The sequence below is a fragment of the Bacillus rossius genome, chromosome 7, assembly GCF_032445375.1.
Source record: "Bacillus rossius redtenbacheri isolate Brsri chromosome 7, Brsri_v3, whole genome shotgun sequence".
Classification (NCBI taxonomy): domain Eukaryota; kingdom Metazoa; phylum Arthropoda; class Insecta; order Phasmatodea; family Bacillidae; genus Bacillus; species Bacillus rossius.
This window is the reverse complement of record NC_086335.1, coordinates 69,161,061-69,178,572: the sequence shown is the minus strand read 5'-3', so window position 1 is coordinate 69,178,572 and position 17,512 is coordinate 69,161,061. Positions and strand designations below refer to the sequence as shown.

Sequence of the window (17,512 nt, the reverse complement as noted above, 5' to 3'; positions counted from 1 at the left end):
GCTTCTAGCACGCTGTCTCCTCTGAACTGGCGCGCAGTCTTCTCCCAGTGCACAGGACAACTGTGACATTTGAGCGGTTACCGTGACATTATATGGCGGATAAATGAAGATAAAGGTGTAATGCAAGTCCCTTAAGTGCTTTCAAGAATCTGTACCGGTTGTTTTACGCCTAAAAATTACTCTGAAAACATGCGTTTTAGCCATTTTTAACTCTTCTAAAAATACAGTTTAAAAACTTAATCCGAAATCAAAAAGTACTTTTCGGTCCTCAGCGAACTCTTAAATGCTTTTAGTAAACAGACCCCACTCGGATGTCTCGAGTAGTTTTGAAATCGCGTTGTTTTTCCTGAAGCTCTGCGCACCGTGTGTGTGCCCGGGTAGGCGGGGGCCTTACAGAGGCAAGCAGTGGCAGGAGTAGTGACACCACAGTAGCGCAGCCAGCCCGGGGAGGCTCTATGCGCTACCGGACGCCGCTGTTGCGCCGTTACGCGCTGGAATGTGTCACGCAGCCTGGGGGGTGTGTGTGCGGGGAGGAGTAGGGGGGAGGCGGCGGAGGAGCGCGCCCATTGGCGGAGCGGGAAAGGGTTGCGGGTGACGTCACCTGTGCGCGAACTGACCCCCGGCCGGCGCTGGAGGCCAGCGAGTAGCGAGTCCGCAGCCGCGCAGCCCAGAGGGTCGTCATGGATGTCGCGACCTGCGTCCCACTGCGCTCCTGGCCGCTGCACTGTCCGCAGGTCAGTGATTCTGTTCGAGTGTTCACTTCAATAGGCAGGAGGTACGACCGCAAGGTCAGGCACTCCGTATCTTAACTGCAAAAGGTCCCTCAGGAGCCAATCAGCAGGTTGGTACCCAGGCAATCACAGTTCACACTCACACACACACACTCTACTTCGAGGCCCCGCCTGCCCGGACACACACACGGTGCGCAGAGCTTCAGGAAAAACAACGCAATTTCAAAACTACTCGAGATATCCGAGTGGGGTCTGCTCACGAAAAGCATTTAAGATTTCGCCTATAGGACCGAAAAGTACTTTTGATTTCGGATCAAGTTTTTACACTGTATATTTAGAAGAGTTAAAATGGCTAAAACGCATGTTTTCAGAGTAATTTGTTTTGGCGTAAAATAACCGGTACAGATTCTTGAAAGCCCTTAAAGGGATTTGCATTACACCTTTACCTTCATTTCTCCGCCATTTAATGTTACGGTCACCGCTCAAATTTCACAGTTGTCCTGTGACGACGAGACGAATGCGCGCCAGTTCAGAGCCTTGCGCTTAGAGGCGATACCGCACTAGACATACTAGCGAGCGTCGCGCTTATCATCCCGCCTCACTAACGAGGCGGGCCCCTTAAAGGCGTCAAGCCCTCTCCAACAATTAACCACAGCACTGCACACGTTCTTTAAATAATTCATGCGATGGAGAATTTATATCTAACACAATTTCTTGGACGAACGTCATTTCAGTTTTGCAACTGTTTTGTCATGTGAAAAAATTCATACATGCAAAATAAGCATTAAAAATGAAAACATAAACTCACAGGAAACAAGCCTTAAATCAGTTGATGTCAAGCAGATAAACCCAACGATGAACCTAAACAGGTATTATGTGCAATACAATGACTACAGCAGGGACGAACACATTCAAACACAGAATTACGTGGAAGGAATTTAGTCATGAAAAAAAAAAAAACAACAGCACGGACGAGCAGAGTTGGCTAACAACGACGAGAGTAAATGCAGACAGGTAACAAAACCTTGACAACGCAGCAAACATATTAATTAATTAATTTATTTATTTATCGTCTTTATTGGTGGCGAGGTTACACTTAACTACTTTTCTGCAATTACACCAAATAGTGGAATATTAAAAATTAAGCATGATATAAGCAGATGTTGACTAGATATTAAGAGAACAAATTAAAATTTTAACTTAATGTTCAAATATTAACTATTACAAAAGATTCAACCATAACTAATTTAAAGTAATTAAAAATTAAGCATAGACATACATAAAAAGGAAAGTGATTAAACATACAGCAAATAGTATCAAAAAAAATAGGTGCTACTGTATACATTAAAACCAGTCACTCGCACATTCACACACAGATTCAAGCAGTAGGGTAGCGGCGAAGTGGTCATGGTAAGCAGTTGTAACAAAGAACACAACGATGAGCTAAACAGGCATTACGGACAACATAACAACCGTAGGTTTCCTGTGACAAAATATTTGCGAAGTTTCGGAGAACTGGCGTCAGTCCCCGTCATCAGCCTGTTTGTGTACTACACAACTACACAGAAATCATACTTCCTAAACTTATAATACTAAACTAACCTAATAGCTAGAGACCTGAAAAATTCGCGGATTCAATGACCTCTAGGATAGCTTCCATTATCCTCTGCATTTCTCAAGTAAACATTGGTTACTAAATTGTGAGGCGTCTCCACTGGGTAGCTTGTGATTCGACGCTTCTTTGGTCAATAGTCTGTCATTTGCCCAGAGAGCTCCAGTTAAACTGCAAGCCAATAGCAGAACCAGCAGAATTGTTCACATGTTTGAATTTAGCCTATCACGAAATTAATCCGTGAATTTTTCCGGTCTCTACTAATAGCTTAAGAACTTAAAATCCAGAAATTGCTCACTACTAAAGAATAAGTATAAACAAAAGTTAATAACATTAAAAATGCAACGAACTTAAAACAGGAATACAGCAGGTATATACAAGTGGTTTACAAAACACTGCACACACGCGTAAGCGGCTGTGGTTGTGGGAACACTGGCGACATTGAGAGATGTATTTGGCAACCTCTGGTTTGAACTCGGAGAGTGTTTCTGAGCCTCGCAACTCTGCAGGGAGTCTGTTCAGTCGCGTCGCAGAGTCTGTGCAGTTGGAACAGCGCTACGTCCTGTGGCCGGGGATACGAAGTTCAAGGTCCGGTTTAGAGCGTGTATGAAAACTTGTGGACGTCACTTCAACTTATAAAAAAAAAAATCAACAAGATAACCTGAGCAGTTAGGGCCAGCTAATCAGCTAAATATTAAATTACCCCCCTCCCTCCCTCCTTACACAAAGTTGAGGCTGGACAACACACGAGTTTAACGTAAAAATAAATCAATTTCCCTCGAAATTAAAATAAATGAAATTTAACTCAGGCCATTTGTAGTCACCGAGTTTCGCAGCGAATTTTCAAAGTCAGTTATTTCACAAATCCCCGTCGAAACTTGTTATTTACAGGCACAGAGCAGGAGGTTGGGGGCCGCATTCAGCGGCCTGGGACTCCTCGTGGGCCTTGGGATCCGGGTGCTCCGCCCCTGGGGCCGCTACTGGCGGTGATAGTGTCCCTGTTGGTTAGTCGGCAATGGCTGCTTGGAGTCGCTTCGTTAAGCAGTTGATCTGAGCACTTAGTGAGACCAGTCCGTTGCTCGAATAAACTTTGCCAGGACTTAAAAAAATTTTTACGGACGATTGTTAAACGATTTCATATCCGTCTTCCACGAGGTCGCAACCAACCGAAGCTGGTCATAATACCCAGAGACAATCACGAGACTTCAGAATTAAAAAAAAACCTTTAAAATGTAGGTATTCTGGATCCTTTGTAGATTTGATTTGCAAGTCTTCCGTTGAATTATCATACACCACATCACAGTAGTCAATAGTGGGCAATACAATAGAGACTCCACTGAAGTCACTTTCGCACGAAACGGGAGAAAAATGTTTTTTGGCGGCGAATCGAGTGCTTACACTTGCAGTGTATCTGACAGCCGTGCGACCTTCGGATCTAAGCCGGAACTACAACAGTCCGTCGCGTCCGTCCGTTGTCCGTTCGTCCGCCAAGCGATTTACAGCTCTCCGTTCTTTCTACATAATCATCTCCCTTAGACATGCTGCCAAATTATGAGAAACATTTGAATTGCGGAGAAAAAAATATCTTAAATAATTAGATTTGTTTGACAGTCATGTAAACTATGCTCTTATAACTCATTCAACTGAATATTTCTCACTCTTTCTCTCTCTCTCTCAACATACCAGAATTAGCATGCGTAATTAATTACATTTCTGTGAATCTGACGATTTTTTTTCAAAAACATAAACTTTCCAAGTGTGTTCTAACATAATTTTAAAAAAATAATTATGAAGCCACTAAAGAATTAAACAAACTTCAAAAAAAAAATTCTAATATAAAATTTGACGTGCAAACCCCTTGCAACCATTTGGAGGTTATAATTTTATCCGGCCGTCTGTGAAAAGTACGGAGTTATGAATCTTTTGACGGACGGATGTAATTTTTCTGGCTGTATGATTGGCTGCAGGTCTCGTGATACACGGACGGAGGTGACGAACTGTTGTAATTCACTACACGACCATCGTGGTCCTACATGAGCCTACGTCATTCTTAAATTAATTTATAAAACTTAATATTATCTTTGAAAGCTTTGTGCAATGGGAGTGCATGACCTGATGTTAGCTTTTGGACATACGCCATTGCTAAGCACATGTAATAAAATCTCTTCGTTAAAGTAATAAACATATTTGAATTAATGAGTGCAAATAAAAGTAAATTTATCAATTAAATTGTAGATTTCATTTCACTCCTTCTTTGTATCCATACAAAATAGTGATAATTCAATAAAAATGATTCAATTTTATTCATAAAAGTATGCAATAATTTCACCTTGTTTTGTTATGACGTTGTCACGCCAAACTATCGTACGTAAACCGACTTTACAACCATTTTTTGAAATTAACTATTTTTTTCTAATCTTTTCCCTGGAATATCGAATGCTTGGAACACTAAGGATCTGATCGGCTAAAGCTTATCTCCGGACTGAGCGAGCGTGACACACGCCAGACACGCAACTGCACCGACACGACGGACGTCATGCCGAGTGGCGGGCCTATCTGCGGCCGTGTTTGCTGACTGGATGACGTGGTGATTGGCGTGTCACTCGAGGGTAAACTCGCGCCTGTGTGCCGGGTCGGACATCAGGCCAGTGACGTCACCACGTCACCACGTCACCCGCGCGCGCGCAATGCTTGTGCGAGGGGAAGCCTAAGGCTGGGTTCACAATTAAAAAAATCAAGCGAGTGCATAGCAAGCTATGCAGCACACGACCTGTGCACACGACCTGTGCGAACTGCGAAATCGATTCACAATTGAATTCTTACTGTTAGTTTCAGCCAATGAAATTTCGTGAACTATGCGACATCTGTTGGCAGTGTTTGTAAATAAACATATTAACTTTCAAAATAACGATAATTCTATTATTATCTCGACATTTTCTTATATACATATTTCTAGTCCCGCCAAAAAAGCACCCTGCTCTTCTCTCATTGGCTGTTGTGCCATGCGTACGCGACCGAAATAAAATATATTCATTTCACTCCTATGCGCACGACCTCGCTCCCATGCACACGACCAATTTTCTGCTGTTGTGAATCGTTAGGTTAGGAAACATGGCGTTCATATCCTACGCACACGACCTACTGTTACTGTTACTGTTATTTTTTCAATTGTGAACCCAGCCTAAGATGTCCATCAAGTTCTGTCCCTGCCCGAACACGCCCGAATATTCACCTTCGGCCAACCTCGGGTTTATTTGTATTTATATTTATATTTCTCTGTTTATTTTAATGTAGCTATACTAACCTAACTAACCGTCCATAGTGTTTTAAAGTGTTTTAATGCAGATAACCTAACCGACCACTTTTAATATTTGAATTCATTTTTCCTGCGCGATTGTTTTTTCCTAACCTAACTAAAACTAAGTGTATTTTGGAGGGGTCCGGGTTAGGGAGGGACCTAGGTGCGTCTCAGGCCGAAGCCTATACGCTTAGTCATGCTGGGATTAGCCATGCAAGGAGAGGGTCGCATGCATCATGTGCTAGGAGGGGATTGGCCAGCCATGGCAGCGATTGGCGCCATGACCAACTCCCCTCACTCTTAAATCTAGACTATAACTAGAGATAGGTTGGGCCCAGGTAAAACCTGCCTAGACACAGGGAAAACCCTGGGCACATTCATGCGGGATGCAAATTGGCATGCATTACGTGTAGGAATTTACAGGAGACAGAGGATGGTCTGGATGAAGTGTTGGACAGAGTAGAAAAGAGTCTACCATACAGGGGGTTGGGCACTTGGACTCGTGGTCCGCTTTTCCAGTTGTCCAGTACCGGATTTAGTGACCAGGGACGCAAGCGCCCCTGTTGGTACGTGGTTGCACTGACCACTCACTCCGCCGCCAGTCAGCACTTTCCTGCGCAAAAATAAAACAAATCCCGAGGTTGGCCGAAGGTGAATATTCGGGCGTGTTCGGGCAGGGACAGAGCTTGATGTACATCCTAGGCTGTCCCACTTCTCGAGACGCTGTCTCGACGACGAGGTACGTCTTCAGCCACGCAGAGACACTGGGGTCGTGCTGCTCCGTGGTTGGCCGGGGTTACTCCACTGTCGGCACACCAATCACAGCCGTCCTCAGTGGCCCGGCCCAGACACGGCAATTACTTCTCTCGCAGACGGCCGCCAATCACAAAGCAAAAAATCGCTAGCGAGGGAATACCTCAGTGCAGTCTAACGAGCTGCGAATTATCTCCATGAGCTGACTAAACACATTGAATTATAAGTAGGGACCGGAAAAATTCGCGGGTTCAATGACCTGTAGGATGAACTCCATAGTTCTACTTACACTCGATCAAATTTCACCCACTCATTGGCTGCTGTCTTGTGAGACGTTCCAACGTATCAGCCTGTGATTTGATGCTGCTTCAGTTGAGTTTTTCTCATTGGTCCAGAGTCATCTAGGTGTGTTGTGAGCCAATAACAGAGGCTGCATATAATATAACTATTTGTATTTTAGCCTATCGCGAAATGATCTCGCGAATTTTTCCGGTCTTTAATTATAAGCTTATATCATAAATAACTCACGTACATCTAAAGCAGACACCAATTTCCAAGCTTGCATAACAAAGAAAATTTAATCTCGTCAAGTCGAAAATTTCACAGGATTTTTTAAAATACATATTAAGTCAACTTAATTGCATTTTCTTGCAAGTGAAGTATAGATTATAAAGTATCAAAACGCCATTCCTGGGTTAAATAGGTTCATAATAAACGGCTGAATTTTTCGTGGCTTCTTTTTTTATATTTTGGGTTATTTAACAAAAACATGTTTATGTTTATACAGATAAGCAGTTTCTTTGGTCGGCAATTGCGTTGGCTGTTTTTCTGTTAGTACTTTAGGTATCGTATGTGTTAAGAAACCCATTTTTTGCTTTTCTTCTGCTGTATAAACTGTCGCAGTGTCACTACAGTTGGAAACTCAAATTTTTAATCCCGGGAGTGAGTGACCTACATATTTTATAATTACACTTTATCCTTATTCTACCAACCAATAAAATTTTGATTCTAAAAATCATAACATGTTTTAATACAGCAAATTTGTGTTTCAGAAAACAAAATGTGTTTTATTTGTAATACTTAAGAATTACATGGGTTGTTTTTCTTTCGTTACGTTGTCGCTGTGACGTCATGCCCTCTCAAGTTCTCGGTAGGAGGATAGGAAATCGAAAAAACCCGAACTTACCCGAGCCATTGAAACGTCTTAACGATTACGTACTTGGAAAACACTTAACTTGCTCTCGATGTCTTCTGTGGTTAGAAACCCCATCGAGGGAACTCCACGTCGAGATGACTCGATGTGTGTAACGATATACAGTGTAAACTCTATATAACGACTTTAAAGGACTGAGCATGTTTCGGCGTTATAGAGAGTGGTCTTTAAATAGAGAGAAATAAAAGATATAATTTTACCATTCTATAATAATATGTATTTACATAGTACACATTTTGCACATGAACATTAATATTAATACAAATAACACTTATAAGTAGAGACCTGCAAAATTCGCGGTTTTGATGGGCTTCAGGATAGACTGTACATACCCCTGTACACTCAGGCAAATAACGCAAGTTCATTGGCTGCCGACTTCTAAGTCTTCTCAGCTGGTTTGTCTGTGATTCGATCCTTCTTTGGTTGAGAATTTATAACTGGTTGAGATTCGTCCAGATGAACAGTAAGCCAATAGCAAAATTATCTACGAGGTATATGTGTTTGAATTCTAGCCTATCACCGAATGAATCCGCGAATTTTGCAGGTCTCTACTTATTGCATATAGTCTGTTATTTTTTCTTTGTTTTTCCATATTGTAGACACGGCAGAGCGGCAAAATCCAAAGCGTCTTCCAACATCACTGATTTTTTCTCCCGCCTCTATTGAGCGTATTAACAAAACTTTTTCGTCAATACACAAAGATTTTCGTTTACTCGCCATGTTTACAGTTCGAATGTCTGTAAGCAACTGCCGTAATGATAACGTGTAACAACTTGAAAAAAAGTCTTAGTGACCGAGGTAAACATGTGCAAGTTCATCATACAAAAACAAAAGACAAAATTTGTTAGAATCTCCGGTACGTCAGTAGTAGTAAACACGTGCTAGATAATACAACAACAAAACAGCAAACAAAAAGAAAGTACACAGCTGCATTTCTTATCAACTTCGACAACATAGAAAGTACTGCTCAATGATTTATAATGCCGTATTGTTGTCGTTAAATAGAGTGAGCGTGTCGCTATATAGAGTGTATTATTGTTTATAAAACAAGGCAAACCAACCAAAGTCAAGCGATTTCAACGTTTTAAGGAGTTTGTCGTTAGTTACAAAGAGTTTACACTGTACTTAGTATAAGCGGTGGGTCTGCGTCCACACTGGCTGCGATGTCGTGTACCTCAGATTAATTAATAGCTTAATGAAGCGACCCCCAGCAGTCATCGCTGACTGGCCAACAGGGGTATCATCGCCGCCAGTAGCGGACCCAGAGGCCGAGTACCCGAACCCCGAGGCCCGCAAGAAGTCCCAGGTCGCGGAATGCGACCCCTTACCTCCTGTGTAGTACCTTTGAATATATTCAAAGGTAGTACCTATAAAAATGTTTTGAGGGTTTTGTAAATAACAGACTTTGAAATTCTGCTGCAAGGCATTGATGACTAAAAAACGGCCAATTCAATTTAATTTAATTTCGTGGGAGGTGAGTACCAACAGTAAACATTTGCTCAAAACAAGTCCAACCAATCACTAGAGACCTGACAAATTCGCGGATTCATTTCGTGTTATGCTAAAATTCAAATAATTATTATACCTTAGTGCTGCTTCTGCCACTGGTCCACTGTTAATCTGGAGGACTGAGGGCCAATTAGAGACCCGTCACTCGTAGAAGCGTCGAATCACAGGCCCACACAATCCAGATGACTCACAAGTCAGCAGCCAATGAAAAGTTGGCATTTGCCCGAGTGTGTAGAGGATATTGGAATCTATCCTGATATAGAGATTCACAAATTGATAAAATGAAGTTATCAGAGTAATAATTATCCTTCAGATCAAAAGCAGGTACAGAACTTTACAATATAGTTACCATTTGAACTCTGCAGAGCTATTTTCCATGAAAACTATAAATACTGCCATTGAGTTGCTCTCGATAACATTCCTTTTTTCACTTATGTACACAAGTTAGAATTTTATGCACAATTTAAGTTTAACACTTATCCAGTTAACCTCAGACTAGCTAGCAATGTAGAGCAGTGGGTTTAATATGAAACGAAAGTCTTGTTTCTTGGATATCCATCCCTTGGGTGATTATTTGAGAGAAATAATTTTTTCCCGGTCTCTCTACCGATCACGGAACACAGACGGTGCTGAACCTTTGAATATATATACTGTATAGAAGTCGCCAGCCCAGGTTAAAATTTCTAATACGGTTTTGAGGTAGTTGGTTAATTCACCGCCGCAATCGCCACCATCTCTAGGGCATCGACTTGTGGTGGTCCCTAGCGGACAAGTGTCAAACTCTTCAAACACCCCTTCCCCCTCCTGTTGAACGACGTTGAGCTGCAGTGAATGATGGATGAGGGGTGCGGGAATGACAGCGGGCGACAGTGCTGCGCTCTAACGTCTAAATAACAACTAAGACGATACAGGGCGTTACGGCAGCGCACTGCAGCGGTGAAGTTCCCAAGCTGCTCATCATACGCTTCTGAAAAACGTAGAGTAAATCCTATCCACTCGCGACTTCTATACAGTATATATATTCAAAGACTGTAGCGTGTCGCGTGGAGTGTAGGGGAGGGGCCAGGGGCCAGGGGCTGACCGCCTCCCGCGCGCAGGTGCCGCCGCCAGACGCCGGCCAGGACGAGGTGCTGGACCTGTGCCTGAGGAGGCGGCGCGACGCCTGTCCGCCGCCCCCGGCCTCGCCGCCGCCGCCGCCGCCGCTCAGCCCCCAGGAGCAGCAGGAGCTGGTCTTCTCGCCCATCCTGGGCGCGCACAACAAGGGCGCCCGCCCCACCAGGCCCTTCAAGGTCAGTCGCTCGCGCGCTCCGCCGTCACGTCCCAGTTGGAGTCCTGTGGTAGCATCAGAGCCCGTCTACAATAGTCCGAACCCGTGCGTGGTCCGTGTCCTCATCCGAATGTGAGTGACGTCACATTGTCCCACCGAAAACTGCCCTGTCCGCAACTGCGATGTCCGACGTCCGAATGTTTTTATTTCTAAAGTTGTCACCAGAGCGCAGTAAATGTGCCAAACCAAATGTTTTTTTTTTTTAATTGTTTTGATGCTTTGTAGTTTGAGATTGAACTTATGAAAGTTGTGGGAGTTCAATATTATAAATTTATTCAGTAAGGGCAAAGTGGCTCTTCTTGACTTACAGCAAAATCCATTTCCTTCAATAACAAAACAAACACCACGTTTTCAAACGGGAACCGGGAAATTCAAATATCGTGAGTGTTCTGTTCTTTTTCTGTGTCCGAAGTACGCAGGTTGGAACAAAAAGTTCAAATTGACGAATGTCTCCGGACCAGGTAGGTTCGGACCTTCGCCCACTTGACGCATGACGTCAGAGGGTCACGTGGACCAATCAGCGACGAGCGTCCTTCGGACACAGTTTAGGACATTGCTATTGTAGACGGGCCTTCAGGGGCGCTGCCAGGGGACCGGACCCCTCCCTTCCAGGATTAAAAAAAAAAAAGGGGGGGGGGGGGGTTGTCTGTAAAGTCGGTTTATGGACGATAATTTTACGTGATAACGTCGTAAGAAAACATTGATGAAAAATTGCGTAATTTTTTAATTTTCAAATATCATTTACAGTTTTTTTTGCAAATTTAATTTAAATAATTAGTTTAAATATAATCACAAACAATTAGTTAAAAAGCCCGCCTTAACCTGTTTGATATTATAGAAGATTTTCTCGCACGGTGGAACGTGACAATTTTTCGTGCGTGCAGCCGGCGTTCATCGATTTATAAGACGTTATCACGTCAAAACAAAAAAAAATGTAAAGCAACTTAGCTGCATTATGTTTCAGAGAAATTAATCTGTAGGGATTATTGTAATCCGTAGTGGGCTGCAACAATGTGTTCCCTCTCCCACCGACCAAAACACGCCTCAACAGAAGCGGCAGGAATTGTGTCTCCAAGTATGCCATTTTGCCCACGTGTTATTTGTAAGCACGTATTTCATACAAACTTGAAATGTGTGCTTCATATATTAAATACAATTGATATATGAATTTAAGACTGGTTTTAAGGAAATCATCAAACATTTGACTTAAAAAATTATTAAAAACAACTAAATAAAAACAACAATATAGTATTTTTTGTTTTATTCTCTCAGGCAAAATCATTACTGAAATTTCTAAGCGTAAACGTTGAACTTCAAAAAGTGCACTATTCCCTGAGATTTTAGTGAGAAGATTTTCTTTTAAAACACAATTATAAAGAAAACTTACTCATAAAAAAATAGTGCGTGGAGTCCCTCCGCGCGGAAGAAGTGAAACTTCGTAATGTGCAAATGAAAATAGGAAGGGGTAGAAATTGATTTTTTAGTGAAATCATATTGTTTATTTAAGACAAACTTTATTAACATTGCTTACAATTCACAATTGATCGCATGTTTTAATTATCATTTTCGAGTGGAGAAACATCCAAATCTATATATAACATTTACAATGGGATTATGATAACTTAAGTAAGTTACGAAATGTTTGAGTTCTATTTTTTCAATATTTCTTGCAAAAACTGCATCAATGGTAGTTCCCCTTTGGTTTTCACGACGCTCACACTGTTTACTTCGCTGCATAGCAAGAATACCACGCGCATGTGCGTGGGATCTACCGACTCACTCTCTTTCTCTCTCCCTCTTGCGTTGGAATATTGGACGCTACTCGTTGCAAACGCTCGCGCTGGCCTGTAACAGGTACACTACGCGCATGCGTTCGAGTGCGTCGCTCTCGCGAGCCGGAGCACTTGGGACGACGTCAAAGTATATCGCAAGGGGTAAAACGGCAGTGAGAGAGAAAGAGAGAAATAAGACAACTTTCTAAAAATAACAGCACAGTTTGATTTGGCTTTCATTTATTTTTCAGATATTTAAGAATCCTAACCCATTTTGTATTCTGTAGAAATTTGATTAAAATAAAAATAAATTAATAAACATTAACTAACAAAATTATTATTTGCTTCGAAATAACTGCTTAGGATTTCAATAATTATTGATCGATCAACAATGATTACCTAATAAACAACTATTACTCACTGTAAAATCAATGATTAAAAATACACCTATTCTTTGTCCTTTTCGCGTAAGAAACGATGTTTCACGAAAATGTTGCATTAAAATTCGGCCTTGATATTTTACTCACATCGCGCCCAAAGAAGTTTCCCAAAAAAAAAATTGGTTGTCTGTAAAGTCGGTTTACGGACGATAGTTTAACGTGACAACGTCATAACAAAACATTGATGAAATGATTGCATACTTTTATGAATAAAATTGAATCATTTTTATTCAATTATCAGTATTTCGTATGGATACAAAGAAGGAGTGAAATGAAATCTACAATTTAATTGATAAATTTACTTTTATTTGCACTCATTAATTCAAATATGTTTATTACTTTAACGAAGAGATTATTTTAACTAGAACTTTTATACATGTTTGCTATTTAACTTCTTCCAATCTGTGTTATTCTGGTAAGGATAGGACGATGATAGGAAAAAGTAGGAAACGAATGGGAGTGTTTCAAGTTTAATGTGCCTCGAAAAAAGTCGAATCGATGGTTGTTCCCAATCGAGTGGAAGAGAGATAGATGCGGCGCAAGCGTACAATGAGCGTAACGGGACAATGAGTCATCCTTTTGCAGCCGGCGTTCATCGATTTGTTAGTCGTTGTCACGTCAAAAACGAGTACCATTACAAGTTAGTGTTGGCACGCTTGCCCCCAGGCCTACCCCAAGAACCCGCTCAGCATGGCGGCCACGGAGAGCCTGCTGGGCTACGGCTCCAGCGAGGCGTACCTGCAGTTCCGGCGCCGCATGCTGGAGCAGCTGCAGGCCTCCTCCGGGGGCGGCGCGTCCCGGCCGGCGGGGGCGGCGCGCGCCCCGGGCAGCCCCCTGCAGCAGCCCTCGTCCTCCGAGCCCGCCCCCGGGGACGATAGCGGCAAGAGCGCCGCCTACTGGGAGCGGAGGAGGTTGGTACCACTGCTGCTACTGCCCTCCGACCAGGGCGAACCTTCACTTCACAGACGAGAGAGACACACCCGAGGTTACCCCAAGTTCATGCTAGCTTATTTCCCCCCCCCCCCCCCCCCCCCGTTCTATCTCATTGTACAAACCGGCGTGGCGGTCGATTAGGATAGGTTAGCTTCATTATAAATACTTTAAAACATTGTGGATGGTTGGTTATATCAGGTAAGTGTAGCTACATTAAAAAATACTGTAAAATCATTTTATGGTTGCTTGGCAAAATAAGTTTTTAATATGTAGCCATCCAGGGCCAGGAAACCGTTTACGTGATTTCTCAGTATCTTTAATGTAGCTGTCCTAACCAAATCAACCGTCCACAATGTTTAAAAGTATTTATAATGTAGCTAACCTAACCTTTTACAATGAACAAAAAAAAAAAAACCCAAGATGCACGATCGGGAGTTTGACTCTCTCGTCTGTGAAAAGAAGGCTTCACCCTCCGACCAGAGGCCTGCGCGAGCCACTGTCGCCCTTAGCGCTTCTCGAGAATCCGAGCACTGCAACTGCTGCAGCCTCCTCTCCGCTCAGCAGTCACTAGCCACGGGGTAGCCGTTCAGACTGTCTCACGTACGTTTGTGACCAACCAGATGCATTTTACCTACATTTCCTGTTTCTTGTAGCCACATCAAAGTACTGGACAAGAAACCCATTGGTGGAGGCCGAGACAGGGGGCGGGGGGTGGTGGTTTAACGGTATGACACTTGCCTACCGGGTAAAACCCGGCGGTTTTCCGCTAGTGGGAAACATGGCGGACGTTGCGTAAGCCGGCGGGCTTATCTGTGGGGGGGTTGGGGGGGGGGGGGGGGGGCGCCGCCTCCCTCACATTTCCATTTCTCCTACGCTACAGTCTAACCTCATCCCTCGTCGTCTCTGATTATCACGATGTCCCTTCAGGGCCGGCGCGTCCATTTAGGCGAACTAGGCAACCGCCTAGGTCGCCAAGTAGTTGGGGGCGGCGCAGCACGACACATAACAGCTCATATAATATGTTTAACGATTACTGAAACTAGATGAAAATGGATTATTTTTTTTTTACAGTTTGGAATGTTTATATTGATATAAGTAATTATTTAAAGTCCACGGTGACCTGTTTATGATTTGTAATAAGTCAAACAGTAAAAAAACAAAAAAAAAACAGAAGCCTGCTTACATTTGATTGTTGACAAAATATTAGTCTTACGTGATGTATTTTGAGGCAAGGACAATTTTTTTTGGGTGTCCGGCCGCGGTGGGGGGGGGGGGGGGGGGGGGGGTGAGATTAAGGTTTTTCGCCTAGGGCGCCAATTTACCTAGCACCGGCCGTGATGTTGAGACATTCGTTCAACAATGAGTGTGTTCAGGATGTTGGTAGTACGGAGCACGGGGAGTGAGGCTTGTGGGCCGGCCCGCAGGAAGAACAACGAGGCGGCCAAGAGGTCGCGCGACGCGCGGCGGGCCAAGGAGGACGAGCTCGCCATCCGCGCCGCCTTCCTGGAGCAGGAGAACCTCAAGCTGCGCTACGAGGTGACGGCGCTGCGCACCGAGACCTCCAAGCTGCGCTACCTGCTGTTCAACGGCACGGACCGCCCCGCGCAGCCGCAGCAGCAGCAGCAGCAGCAGCAGGTGGACCTGTCGCTCAGCAGCAGGTGGACGTGCCGCACCTCGCCCGCCTCCCAGCAGCCGCTCATAGACCTGGCCTTCAGCAACAACAGGTAGACCTGGCCTCCAGCAGCAACACAAGCAGACCTACTGTTTCAACAACGGGTAGACCTGGCCTTCCAGCAGCAACACAAGTGGACCTACTGTTTCAACCACTGGTGGACCTGCCATGCAATTCTGCCATTCTGCCTCGCCCGCTAGACCTTGCTGCTCCAACCACGGAGCCACTGTCAGCGCGTTGTAAACCATCGTGCAAAGCGACATACGTAACCTGTTAAGAGTATAATGACTACTTGAGGTGATTAGAACTAAGCCTGAACACATTCCAACGTGACCGAAACAGGAGTTGATTGGGGTGATCCAACCTCATCGCTGAAGTGTACTGGGGAGAAGAATTCAGAGCAAACGTATGCTAAAACCCAAGCACACTCAAGTCAGAACATATATGGAACTAAACAGCTGCCCTAATTAATATTAACTGTTGGCAGCATGAAGATGTCCAGAGGACAAACAATGCAAGACTGCTGGGTGCGTTAATTTGGTTGTTGCAAGCAAGCTAGTAGGATTTCTGTGCAAACCTAAACGTGAATGTTTTCCTTAAGCTTAACATTTTGTGAATCGTCTGCTCCAGCTCTCTGATCTTCTCTTTTCTAGTTCACTCTTAAGTATTCAGAATACTGCAACCCGCCCTTCTCGGTGAATAACTGCAGTTACATCTTTTGAAATATTTGTATGGCCTTGCTCCAGCTAGACTCAGGGTAAATGGTACAATACTATGCTTGCGAGATCAGCAATAAATTAAACAAATTAAAAGATGGCCACTTGTTAAACTTGGCTGCAGAAGGTAAAACTTATGTATAATTTAACATATCATTTACTAATATACGATTTGTACTGTACAGAAAATACTGGTCGCACTTGGATTCAGTATTTCAATCATACTCGTGCACTCCAAAGCCAGAGGCAAAACAAACGGTGCTGACTCTTCGAAGGTCGTGCCTTCGTGGCAGTATTGAGACTCCAGTTGTTTCTCCGCACATTGTCCCTGGAGGAGGCCTGTTCAGTGGCCCGGAGTCCTCCAGGTTCACCAACCATCACTCCTCGAAAGGCTAAGCCCTGCCCCCGCAGCCAAATTTGATACCCGTGGGCAGAGTTTTATCGTAATATCTTTGATTTTTCATTTTTTTTTTTTTTGTGACATGCTGATAAAATTTTAATTTTCCTTTTCCCATTAATGTCCATATTTTAAAAGAGAACATTAGCAGAACAATTAAAATTCAAGCGAAAAACATCGGCACGAGCCAGGATGCCTGCTTGACTTGTCCTGTCCTCGAGCCGCCCCTGGCTGCCCGAAGGACGTTTTATTATTTTCTTCCAGTAGCGCCATTGAGCGTGCAATTTTATGCTCCGGCCCGAACGCGACAGTTTTCCTTGGATCTGTGCACGAGGCAGTACATGGCAGCATCTCTGGTCTTGAGAGAATGGACAAAGTATTAATTGTTGATCTCATCACTGCATCATGTTTTAAATAGGATAATCTTATCACAATCAGTTAATGATGTATTCCTGTTCATGAAGCACCCTCCACTTCACTATACTAATTTATTTTCAAATAGATTTTATTTGGTTGTAAAGTTGTGATCTCGTGGAGAAATTATGGGTTATCTTTAAAAATGTTGCAATAGGGATTTATAAATGTTGTATGTTCGCAACGTTTTCTCTTTCTCTGAATATTTATTGTATATATGTAATATGATAGTTCATGTTAGGTATTCAGCGTGATGGATGAAACTTGTCTCTTTACTTGTTTTGTAAAGTTTATACAGCTTTTCTTGTATATTTCACTACGTAATTTATAGTACCTACCCTAACAGTTAACTTTGTAGCTTAAATGTAGAAATATGTACTTAGTTTTATGGACCTTATATTTACTGGACTGTATGGAAGATGTGTTGTGTATGTTTTAACTCATGGTCCGTTAATGCTTTAATTAATGGATGAAAGCATATAAACAAGTTCTAAGTTTGCAAATAAAAACTAGTGTGTTTATTGTAATTTTAATTGTGCTTAACTCAGCAAAGCAGTGTAATGCCTATTAAAAAGAAATAGCACAAAACTTCATTATTTTGAATGTCATAATTTCAGGTAAGAAGTTATCATAGTAAATAATGGTATCCGATCTGTATATTTTAAGATACAGAAGACCGAAAAAACACATCTTTAACTGTGCTAGAAGGCTAAGACATAGAGTTT

The 17,512-nt window shown here is 43.0% G+C and overlaps 1 protein-coding gene across 1 annotated transcript; it reads left to right on the top strand.

The window, feature by feature from the left end:
• The first annotated feature begins 680 nt into the window (after positions 1-680).
• Positions 681-15,316, top strand: LOC134534618 (hepatic leukemia factor-like). The gene is made up of 6 exons (XM_063373103.1): positions 681-788; positions 6,319-6,426; positions 10,214-10,405; positions 13,322-13,503; positions 13,534-13,566; positions 15,013-15,316. The coding sequence occupies exons 1-6, from the start codon at positions 681-683 to the stop codon at positions 15,314-15,316; spliced, it is 927 nt and encodes a 308-aa protein (XP_063229173.1).
• The last annotated feature ends 2,196 nt before the right edge of the window (positions 15,317-17,512 follow it).